Raw genomic sequence first — 12,909 nt, forward strand, 5'->3', positions numbered from 1 at the left:
TACAGTATTATATTTATATTAGGCAGTATAAATAAAGCAGACAGGGTTCAGTTTTTGCACTGGTTATTACTCACTCATCCCCAGGCGGGGATTGGAGGCAGGAGTACTGTGGCTCTATAATGCAGATTTAGGCCTAGATTTATCAAGCCTTGGAGAGTGATAAATTGCATGGTGATAAAGTACGGCTTGTGTCATTTTTCAAACACAGCCTTTAACATGGCCGTTAGGAGCCGATTGGTTGGTACTTTATCACCGTGCTATTTATCAATCTCCAAGGCTTGATAAATAAGGGCCAAAACCACTTAACATGATTTTTTCCCCAAAAAAACTCTCAGAAATTGTCTGTTTTTTTTTAATGAGTGAATTAGGTGAAGTAAATGAATTTAACCTTATCCAAAATAATTTTAGTTAAAAAAAAAAACATTGGAACATCGGGCGGGAACATCAGTAACATTGCGTCAATCGTGACATTACTTTTTACACCCCAGACAGCTTGCAGGTATACGGGAGCGGGGGTTGGATTACACTTCTCCAGTGGCTGCTATTGTCTGCAGCTGTTGGGTGGGGGGTCCTGCCGTGCTGATCAAGCAGTGATCGGCAGCACAGCAACAATGAGAGGAGGGTGCAGGGAGAGAGCAGAAGCGGAGGGAAGTTTCCCTTCCCTGCAGCTGCTAACAATGTTTATCTGACTGGTCGCATCCTGTGCGACCAGGTCAGATAAAGCACTTGCTGGTATGGTCGCATCTGATGTTCGCCAGCAATTAACGGCAGAAAAATGAATCAAGGATTACGCTACACTGATCACCGTATCCATATGGAGCACTTTACGTCTGCATTGTAGAGCACTTTACGTCTGCATTGTATCCAGGAGCGGTCCTTGGTGCGGGCAAGCAGTGCCTTTGCCCGGGGTGCTGCGGCCTGGGGGCGTGGCCGCAGTCACCCCGCAGGCACCGCCGCCTGCCCGCACTCCGCTCCCTGCTCCACGGCTGCAGCAGACGCCGTGGGCTGTGTGGGCGTCCGCTGCAGCCGGCTCCAGGCACAAACACTAGAGGTCGTTATTGACCTCTAGTGTCTGTGCGGCGCTATGGGAGAGACGTCATTGACGTATCTCCCATAGAGAGGAGCGGGCGGCCAGACTGACGGAGCAGCAGCAGCAGCAGCAGCAGCAGAAGAAGCAGGAGCGGGGCAGTGGTAAGTATTGTTTTTATTATTTTGTGTGTGTGTTTGTAAGCGGGGGGGCACAGCGACAGGGGGCAAATAAAGAGGGGGCACAACAACTGGGGGCAAATAAAGAGGAGGCACAAATACTGGGGGCACATAAAGAGGGGGCACAACTACAGGGGGCAAATAAAGAGGGGGCACAACAACTGGGGGCAAATAAAGAGGAGGCACAAATACTGGGGGCACATAAAGAGGGGGCACAACTACTGGGGGCAAAATAAAGAGGAGGCGCAAATAAAGAGGGGGCACAACTACTGGGGGCAAATAAAGAGGAGGCACAAATACTGGGAGCAAATAAAGAGGGGGCACAACTACTGGGGGCATATCTACAGGGGCAAATCAACTGGGGGGCACAGCTTCTGTGAGCATAACTGGCCACGCCCCTCCCCTATGAAGCCACGCCCCCGAACACTAACTGTTTTGCCACCGGGGGGGGGGGCGCCAGTGGTAACTCTCGCACTGGGCGCCACAAGGGGTAGAACCGGCCCTGATTGTATCCTGCCTCCAACAAACTGAGCCCCAGCTGCATTCTCCCTCCCTTACATGGACTTCTATACAGAGGAAATACCCGGAGCTACCACAAGCGCCGATCTCCGGCTGGGGACGAATGAGTAATAACCAGTGCTAAAACGGGACGCTGTCTGCTTTATTTATACTGCCTAATATCATATTACAGTGTGTGGGGAGGTAAAGCATAGCACAGCTTGGGAGGCTATTCTGTTCAATACTAACAGTGACTGCCAGACTGAGGAGCTGCATAGTTGCACTGCTAACATGAGCATATGGGAATATACAGCTGATTAATTTGGCTCATTGCAAAGCTCTAAAGTTCCAAAAGGACTACGCTCTATCAGGATATATTACTTTTTTATGAATGTATTTATTATACAGTGCATCTGGAAAGTATTCACAGCACTTCCTTTTTTCCACATTTTGTTATGTCACAGCCTTATTCCAAATGGACTAAATTCATTTTTTCCCTCCAAATTCAACACACAATACCCCATAATGACAATGTGGAAAAGGGTTTTTGAGATTTTTGCAAATTTATTAAAAATAAAAAACTATGAAATCACATAAACATACTGTAAGTATTCACAGACTTTGCTTAATACTTTGTTGATGCACCCTTGGCAGCAATTATAGCCTCAAGTCTTTTTGAATATGATGCAACAAGCTTGGGACACCTATCTTAGGGCAGTTTCACCCATTCCTCTTTGCAGTACCTATCAAGCTCCATCGGTTGGATGAGAAGCGTCGGTGCACAGCTATTTTCAGATCTCTCCAGAGATGTTCAATCGGATTTAAGTCTGGGCTCTGGCTGGGCCACTCAAGGACATTCATAGAGTTGTCCTGAAGCCACCTCTTTGATATCTTGGCTGTGTGCTTAGGGTTGTTGTCCTGATGAAAGCTGAACCATCACCACAGTCTGAGGTCAAGAGTGCTTGGGGCAGGTTTTCATCCAGGAAATGTCTGTACATTGCTGCATTCATCTTTCCCGCTATTACTAGTCTCCCAGTTCCTGCTGCTGAAAAACATCCCCACAGCATGATGCTGCCACCACCATTCTTCACTGTAAGGATGGTATTGGCCTGGTGATGAGCGGTGCCTGGTTTCCTCCAAACATGACGCCTGGAATTCATGCCAAAGAGTTCAATCTTTGTTTTATCAGACTAGAGAATTTTGTTTCACATGGTCTGAGAGTCCTTCAGGTGCATCTTGGCAAACTCCAGGTGGGACCTTCAAAGCAGCACATATTTTTCTGTACCCTTCCCCAGATTTGTGCCTCGAGATAATACTGTCTCAGTGGTCTACAGACAATTCCTTTGACTTCATGCTTGGTTTGTGCTGAGACATGCACTGTCAAGTGTGGGACCTTATATAGACAACTGTGTGCCTTTCCAAATCATGTCCAATGAACTGAATTTACCACACGTGGATTCCAGTTAAGCTGTAGGAACATCTCAAGGATGATCAGTGGTAACAGGATGCACCTGAGCTCAATTTTGAACCTCATGGCAAAGGCTATGAATACTTATGTACATGTGATTTCTTAGTTTTTTTTATTTTTAATAAATTTATAAAAATCTAAAAAAAAAAACATTTTTCACATTGTCATTATAGGGTATTGTGTGTAGAATTTCGAGGGGAAAAATGAATTTATTCCATTTTGGAATAAGGCTGTAAGATAACAAAATGTGGAAAAAGTGAAGCGCTGTGAATACTTTCCGGATGCACTGTGTATTGTTTGATTTTTATACATGTTTGTATTTGACTACATTTTTATTAACTATATAAACGGCGCTCTCTGATACCTAGTAATAAGATTATTTATTTGTAAGTGGAATAGCCTCCCATCAGAGGTGGTAAAGACTAAGACAGTAGAGCAACTTAAACATGCAAGGGCTAGATATAAGGATTTCCTTACAAAAACAAAATAAGGAAGAGGGTTTGAGGTAACAATATGGCTAAAAAAGGGACCGACTAGATGGGCCAAATGGTACTTATCTGCTGTCAAATTCTATGTTTCTATGGGCCTAATTCAGACCAGAAGGTAAATTTACTAAGATGGGAGTTCTATTTAAGATGTGATGTTGCCTATAGCAACCAATCAGATTCCAGGTATTATGTTCTAGAAGGTGCTAGATAAATGAGAACTAGAATCTGATTGGTTGCTATGGGCAACATCCCATCTTAAATAGAACTCCCATCTTAGTAAATTTACTCCCAGATCGTAGATGTGCTAAATTTACGATCAGTCACACAGACATGCGGGGGGACCCCCAGCACAGGGCTAGTCCACCCCGCATGTCAGGCCCGACCGCCCTGCACAAGTTCAAAAACATCACACAGCGATGATGCTTTTGTACTTTAGGAGTAGCTTCCTGCCAGCGCAGCTTCTGCACGCTGGCAGGAGCTACTCGTCGCTGTGAGGGTGATACACAAGGATAGATGCTACCTATTGCATAATGGTCCACCAGATTGCTAGGTTCTTAATGGGTTGTATGATATTATCACCCAGCAATTTTGTCAAAGGGTCAGGAGGGTGTGAGAGTAAAGAAAGACAAAATATGTGAGGTTATGTGTACTGTACAGAGAGGATGTAATTAGATAGGTAAGCACTGAAGGTTTATGCGGGTGGGTCTGGAATTTTTCTGAATGTCAATCTATTATATGTTTTGCTGATAAGTACAGATGTGTCCTAATACATTCTTGACCGTAATGTGAACGCTTTAAGTCAGGGCATAGCTTATGTTCACAGACCCACTCGCTCTATAGAGTAAATAGTCAGGGGAGCAGAAACAAGCAGCGGGCAGCGGATCTCCTGCTACTTGTTCACTAAGTGAGCCGTACAGTGCTGCATTGTGGTGACCACCAGTATATAGTGTAGCAAGAGCTTATAACTACCCGGTAGTTATATGGTTACAAAGCAGAGGCGGATTGGTCATAGGGTCTACAGGGAAGATTCCCGGTGGGCCGGCGCACCCGTGGGGCCAGTTTTGTTTGAGGACATGTGGTCCTATTTATAGACATAATGAATAAGATGCCAAACAATTTGCATATATGAAAATGACTTTGCCACTTAGCCTGTGATTGCAGATGATGTAGTGTGTACAGTATGCTCTGTCTGACTGCTTGGCTGACATATAAGATTGAGTGAATAGTGATTGGGATACAGTTGGTGTAACAAGCAAGAAAATATATCTTTCTAAAGAATTATATAGTTTCTAAATTCTAAAGGTGTATCATATAATGTGCTCATAACATTTAATTTTATTTCCTTTTAACTTCCCCCTTGATGCTGGACATCCCCACTATCTGGAAAGTCTCGGGGGGAGGGTGCTGCTGCCATGGCCCATGGCTAGACCATACACCTCTGGTGTAAGTGGGGCCACTAGTACAAGTGGGGCCACTAGTACAAATTTTTCCAGGGCCGCTTTTTGTTCCCAATCCGCCCCTGTTACAAAGCAACAGCGGCAAGCGGGCGCAAGCTTATACATGTGCCTGCAAATAATAGCACACAATGGGGAAACCATTTCTGTGGGAGGCTGCGTTATGCAGAAACAATTTGGGCAGATGTATTAAGCCTAAAGAAGTGATAAAGCAGTGATATGTGCAAAGTGATAACGCACCAGCCAATCAGCTCCTGTCAATTTACATAGTGTAGCTGATTGGCTGGTGCGTTATCACCTTGCCCTTATCACTGCTTTATCACTTCTCCAGGCTTAATACATCTGTCCCAATGTATGAGGACACATCTGTATTGTTGTTTTCTGTACTTATGTTATGGTCGAGCAACACAGCAACATTACATTGTGAAGGACTGGTCCATCAGAGCGGAGTTTGTCCTCAGAAAGCACTATACTGTATGCACCTTCAGTGAAACTTGAAATGATGCTTCTCCTTCCATTACATATTAAATGTAGCCTCATGGAAAATATTGTAAAGGCTATGGAGATAAATGGTGATGGTTTTGAGCATTTAAAAGGCCAGTTTCCAAAATTGAATGATGACAAATTGAAGGAAGACGTATTTGTAGACCCTCAAATTAGACTACTTTTAAAAGACAAAAGGGAATATGCATCAACGCTTGGAGTTGGAGAGTGATAAAGTGGAGAGAGATAAAGTACCAACCAATCCGCTCCTACCATGTTACATGCTGTGTTTGATGCTAATTTTCCAAAACCTTTGAAGATAAATTTAATGCGGCAGAATTAGCAGAAAACTATAAAAAGCTGATAGCTGGATACTGAATAACAACAAAATGTTAGGATACAGTATGTGGTTGAAGGTACATTTCTTACATTCCCTGGACATTTGTAGTGCTGTGAGTGACAAACAGTGGGATCTATTCCATCAAGATACAGGTTGAGTCTCCCTTATCCAAAATGCTTGGGACCAGAGGTATTTTGGATATCGGATTTTTCCGTATTTTGGAATAATTGCATACCATAATGAGATATCATGGTGATGGGACCTAAATCTAAGTACAGAATGCATTTATGTTACATATACATCTAATACACACAGCCTGAAGGTCATTTTAGCCAATATTTTTTTATAACTTTGTGCATTAAACAAAGTGTGTGTAAATTCACACAATTCATTTATGTTTCATATACACCTTATATACACAGCCTGAAGGTCATTTAATACAATATTATTAATAACTTTGTGTATTAAACAACGTTTGTGTACATTGAGCCATCAGAAAACAAAGGTTTCACTATCTCACTCTCACTCGAAAAAGTCCGTATTTCGGAATATTCCGTATTTTGGAATATATGGATATGGGATACTCAACCTGTATTCCTACAATGGAGCAATTGTATCAAGGGAAATGGGATCCAACATTGATGGATGATTTTTACCAGTTTGCCAGGGACAACCACACTACTCATAAGTACAATAAATAACAGTAAGAAGTATATGTTAATAATTTATCTATCCACCCTTATGGGGATTTTTTATTCTTTATATGTGTGTACACGCTTTCTATTATAAATGTGACTGTTTTTCCAGTATTGTCCCTGATTTAAACCATTCAATTAATTTTACATTGGTAAAATAATGACATTAAATAAACAACAAGATTATGACAGGAGGATTACGGACCCATTCCCAGAAAGAGAGATAAGGGAGATGCACATGCACCTACAGCACAGGTCAGTTTTTGTGTTAATGTCTCTGACACCAAGTAATTTCTAAGGACTGAGTTAAAGATTTACAGACCTTGGGGTAAATTTACTAAGGTGGGAGTTCTATTTAAGATGGGATGTTGCCCATAACAACCAAGCAGATTCCAGGTATTATCTTTTAGTAAGTGCTAGGTAAATGAGAAGTAGACTCTGATTGGTTGCTATGGGCAACATCCCATCTTAAATAGAACTCTCATCATAGTAAATTTACCATTGTTGTAGGATTTTCTTTGGATGATGCTGATTGCCATATATTTGCTTCAGACACATCTAAAGTATACATTAGACTTAATACACTTCATTTTAAAAATGCATCTAACTCAAAGCATAGCCAGGTAATACTGTATGTGTACTCACTCATATTGGTGCATATGCAAAAGGACATCCTTATTATACTGTATTTAACTCTAAATCATCCTATATTGTGTTTTTATTGCATTACCAATGTGCCTAATCTTGTTTAGAGAATTCAAGTCACAAAAATGCTTGCAATAAAAAATAATGGTCAGGCAAGATCAGCTCATGTGAAAAATAAGTAAGTTACATAACTTTCACAATCAGCTTATCTGTGGGATATAAGTTTATTATCACAATAACAGGTAGCTATTGGGTGTATACACTTATATTTTTAAAACACCAGCAACAAATAAACCCTAAAGAGTGAACTCACCATTTCATTGTCTTCCCCCTGGTTAAGGATGGCATGGTTCTCTGCCATTTCTTCATGAACAAGTACAGCTGAGCATGGGAATGTGGCAGTACCTAAACCCTCCTGATCTGCAGTGTTTCTCACTGTGATACTTTTATTCCCTGAAAGTACACCCTCCTCATTTGCCTAAGGACTCTGATTGGAATATGTACAACACAGGAGACATTATTAATATTTACAAATATATAAAAGGACATTACAAGGATCTATCAGGAGATTTGTTTATTGAAAAATCTCTACACAGAACACTTGGAAACCCTCTGAGGTTAGAGGGGAGAAAATTTCATATTCAAACAAAGGAAAGGGTTCTTCACAGTAAGGGCAGTAAGGATTTGGAATTCCTTGCCAGAGAAGGTAGTAATGGTGGACTCAGTCAATATGTTTAAAAATGGATTAGATAAATTCCTAACTGAAACAAATATCCAAGGATATAGTATTTAAAGTAGAGATGAGTGGATTTGGTTCTCTGAGAACCGAACCCTACCGAACATCACGTCCCAAACCCGGATCCGAGTCCGGCTCAGGACTTCCCGCCAGACTCGGAAACCAGAACGAGGCAAAACGTCAACATCCCGCTGTCGGATTCTTGTGGGTTTTGGATATCATATAAGGAGCCATGCGTCGCCGCCATTTTCACTCCAGTCCTGGAGAGTGTAGTGAGAAGACGCGTCTCCTCAGTGCCTGTGCGGGAAAGTGGTGTGGCGCATGGGGTAGCAACCTGCTCTCTATGTGTCATTCCAGTGCTGTCTTGTGCTGCATCAGTCCAGTGGTGGTGTTTTGTGCTGCATCAGTCCAGTCACAGCGGTGGTGTCTTGTGCTGTCATAAGTCCAGTGCTGTTACTGTATAAATCCAGTGCAGTGGTGCTGTGTTGTGCTCCATCAGTCCAGTGGTGGTGTCCTGTGCTGCCATAAGTCCAGTAGTGGTGTCCTGTGCTGCCATAAGTCAAATGGTGCTGCTGTATAAGTCCAGTGCAGTGTTGCTGTGTTATGCTGCATCAGTCCAGTGGTGGTGTCCTGTGATGCCATAAATACAGTGGTGGTGTCCTTTGCTGCCATAAGTCCAGTGGTGCTGCTGTATAAGTCCAGTGCAGTGGTGCTGTGTTGTGCTGCATCCGTCCAGTGGTGGTGTCCTGTGCTGCCATAAGTCCAGTGGTGGTGTCCTGTGCTGCCATAAATCCAGTGCTGGTGCTGTAAAAGTAATGGGGTACTGCCATGTAAGTCCAGGGGTACTGCTATATAAGTCCAGGGTTACTGCCGTATAAGACCAGTCCAGTGGTGCAGCCATATAAGTTCAGGGGTACTGCCGTGTAAGTCCAGGGTTACTGCCGTATAAGACCAGTCCAGTGGTGCAGCCATATAAGTTCAGAGGTACTGCCGTGTAAGTCCAGGGGTACTGCCGTATAAGTCCTGGGGTACTGCCGTATAAGTCCAGTGGTACTGCCATATAAGTCAAGGGGTACTGCCGTATATGTCCAGGGGTACTGCCATATATGTTCAGGGATACTGCCGTATAAGTTCAGGGGTACTGCCGTATAAGTCCAGGGATACTGCCGTATAAGTCCAGGGGTACTGCCATAAAAGTTCAGGGGTACTGCTGTATAAGTCCAGTCCAGTGGTGCAGCCGTATAAGTCCAGAGGTACTGCCTAAGTCCAGGGGTACTGCCATATAAGTCATGGGGTACTGCCATATAAGTCCAGTCCAGTGGTACAGCCGTGTAAGTCCAGGGGTACTGCCCTATAAGTCCAGCAGTACTGCCATATAAGTTCAGGGGTACTGCCGTATAAATCCACCAATATTGTGCGTGCATTACATCTGGCCAAATTCCAGCACATTACATGTTTTGCACATACAATTAATATGGTGGTGCAGAATTTTTTGAAGATATGAGATTTTTTGAGGGACTTTAACTGAAAACGTTGTTGTTTTTTTTTTTTTTTTTTTTTTTCTATACCATCCTGTAGCATGATCCCACTTATTCTGGAGGAAAACATCTTCACAATAGGGACCAGAAATTCACCAGAAAATCATCAAGATAAGTATCCATTCATCTCTTTTACCCAAAAACAATAACTTTCGCAGCTGAACCATCAGCTTTAGCTTTTTTCCTATTCCAGCGCCAATTTCCTACACCCATCCACTTCCTATAGTTTTTGTTCAGTTTTGAATTTTCTTGGGATTAATCCAGTGGTGTTAGGGAGAGGCAGCAGGAAGTTCAATTTACAAGGAGCGCCCCTGACATTCTACCAACTTCTTTTTGTTTATAGATTTCTTTGTGTTTGACCCTTGGTTTTCACTTTACAGCCCACCAGACTTTGTCCCTACAGCAATGTTTTGGCAATCATATTCACTTACATTACAATTAGAGGGGTTCACATTATTGAATCCCTTGATACAACAAGTATTAAAAGGGGGAGATGTGTCAAGGGACAGACGTCCGCTGGGGCAATAGCATACTCATCCACAACTGCGTACAAATACACAGCCGATATGCAACAGGGAACATCGACTGCTAGGGTGGCCCTATGCCTATGGCTAGCAGACTGGCTGTGGCAATAGCAATGCACGTGCCATGCTTCTTTACATAAATGATCCCAACTGAAGGCAGATACACTCCCCAAAAATGTCCATGACACGCTTACATTTTTGCAGCCACTTGCTATTTCCACTCCCAAATGGTCACTGTGCCATGAAATCCTCACTTCCAGCAGAATCGCAAAGTCACCTTTACACATGCGCAGTTGCCTGAACATTGGCATTGTGCGCAAACATGAATTAGGCCCTAGGTCACTAGGTCAACGTATGCAATGATCACCAATAATGGGGGGTCATATTGCATATTTTGGACCAAACCATTCATCTCTATGCCGCTAATTACATTATCATGCCCCTCAGCTTATACCATGATGTGGTAAGGTACCCTTCTCTTCTGGACATCCATCTGGATGTGCTGGGAGGTATGCCATGTGATCTAACCAATAAGTCCCACAGAAACTCACTCACCACATTACTTTTTACCTACCAAGATCTATGTACAAACATTCTTTCTAGCAGTGCATCTTATATGTACTGACTACTGACATATAAACCGGTCAATTAGAATAATATTTGCATATATAGAGCATTCATGCTACTATAGTCATTTATGTATTGATCTCTGTATGTCATATCAAGAAGTAAATACTTTGTTTCATGTTCCAGGTTTAGCTCATCTAGTTTCTCTTCAATAAAGCTGAAGTTAAACTTTTCCATGGGTTCAATACCTTTCACTCTATAAATGTCTTACTATGGTACATGTGGACAGAACCCTTGTCATGTGCTATTGCTCAATACAGTATGTCATTGTTTTTCTACTTTCCACTCAGTAGATGATGTGTTGCTCCAGTCATGAATGTGCTGCTGATGAACTCCATGATCCAAAAAGCAAAAACAAGAGCTAAATTGTTAAACTAAGATTATGAATTACATAATGCTTGTTGGCTTAAAGGCATGAAGAAAAACTATTAAATAGATAAATAACAAAAAAGAAATCATAGTAAATCAAACAAAAAAATTAAACAGTAAATACAAAAACCATAAATTCCTATACAGTACTTTATTTGTGCGGAGGTGATTAAGATAGTAGATTGTTCTAAGCAAAAGCTACAGTATCTCTTTTTCCTATGTGTATTGTATTGGAGAATTCTGTGTTGTTCTACTGTTAAAGCCTTTTGCTAGGATGCAGCACTTTCCATAGAGGTATATTTCATAACATATGCAAACTAGAGACTCAGAATATCCCTCAGACCACAAATGCACTGGGCCTAATTCAGGTTTATGTATAAATCCAATGGTGTGGTGCCTGCGTAGGCTGAAACCCGTTCTGCACACTTGCAGAATGGGGCTTACAATATCACTTGCAGCCCCTGTTTGGGTGGTAGAGCTGGAGTGGCACCTGGCACCATTCTTCAAAATGGAATCGTATCTTCTCCGTTTTGAAGGCATGATGGGTCCTGGGTCTGCATCGCTGGATGCAGACTTACTGGACCAGGGTGTCCTGATCCGATGGCCAGCCTGAGTATGCGTCAGCTTAATCAGGCTGACTGGTGCATAAAAACATTGCAAATTGTGACAGATGATCTTGATGGTCGCAATGATGATCAAAGGCTGTTTCCTCAGACGCCACACATTGACCTTGCAAATGTTAGAAGGAGACATCTATCTCCTAAAGATGCCTCCTGCTGCATTTAATTTTAATTACACGGAATTGCAATTCCATATAAAAGGAGATTTATGGTAAGAACTTACCGTTGTTAAATCTCTTTCTGCGAAGTACACTGGATTCCACAGGGAATAACATCGGGGTGTAGAGTTGGATCTTGATCCGAGGCACCAACAGGCTAAAGCTTTGACTGTTCCCAGGATGCACTGCACTGCCACCTCTATATCCCCGCCTCCAGGCACTGGAACTCAGTTTTGTTAACCAGTCCAATGCAGTAGCAGGTAAAAGAGATGACAATAGTTATCAGCCACAGATAACCACATTCTCATGACAGGAGAAGGTACCAGCGGCTAATGCCATACAAACTAAAGAAGTTACGTGCGTCAGGGTGGACGCCCTGAGGAATCCAGTGTACCTCACAGAAAGAGATTTAACAATGTTAAGTTCTTGCCATAAATCTCCATTTCTGCAGCAGGGCACACTGGTATTCCACAGGGAATAACATCGGGGATGTCCTAAAGCAGTTCCTCATGGGAGGGGATGTACTGTAGCGGGCACAAGAACCCAGCGTCCAAAGGATGCATCCTGGGAGGTGGAAGTATCAAAGGCATAAAACCTGATGAACGAGTTCACTGAGGACCACGTAGCCGCCTTGCACAATTGTTCTAGGGACAGCGGGTTGCCCAAGAAGGTCGAACAGACCGAGTAGAATGGGCCTTGATAGTAGCAGAAGCTGGAAGTCCAGCCTGCACATAAGCTTGTAGAATCACCATTCTAATCTATCTGGCCAAGGTCTGCTTATTCACAGGCCAGCCACATTTGTGAAAACCAAAAAGGATAAAGAGAGAATCAGATATCCTAAGAGAGGAGATTCTCTCCACATATACGGAGAGCCCGTACCACATCCAAAGACCATTCTTTGGAGGACAAACCGGGAGAGATAAAGGCCGGTACCACAATCTCTTGGTTAAGGTGGAAAGACGACACCACCTTAGGCAGATAACCAGGGCGAGTTCTAAGAACCGCACGGTCACGGTGAAAAAATAGAAAGGGTGACCCGACAGGACAAGGCACCCAAGTC

The 12,909-nt window shown here is 42.8% G+C and overlaps 1 protein-coding gene across 1 annotated transcript in view; it reads right to left on the minus strand.

The window, feature by feature from the left end:
• The window catches only part of LOC134909506 (probable cation-transporting ATPase 13A4), a 369,987-nt gene extending 362,304 nt beyond the window's left edge, over positions 1 to 7,683 (minus strand). The window contains exon 1 of the mRNA XM_063916443.1: positions 7,591 to 7,683. Within this exon, the coding sequence (XP_063772513.1) occupies positions 7,591 to 7,638 (48 nt within the window). The 5' untranslated portion in view covers positions 7,639 to 7,683. The remainder of the gene's footprint in view (positions 1 to 7,590) is intronic.
• Between the last annotated feature and the right edge of the window lie 5,226 nt (positions 7,684 to 12,909).

The sequence above is a fragment of the Pseudophryne corroboree genome, chromosome 4 (assembly GCF_028390025.1).
Source record: "Pseudophryne corroboree isolate aPseCor3 chromosome 4, aPseCor3.hap2, whole genome shotgun sequence".
NCBI lineage: Eukaryota > Metazoa > Chordata > Amphibia > Anura > Myobatrachidae > Pseudophryne > Pseudophryne corroboree.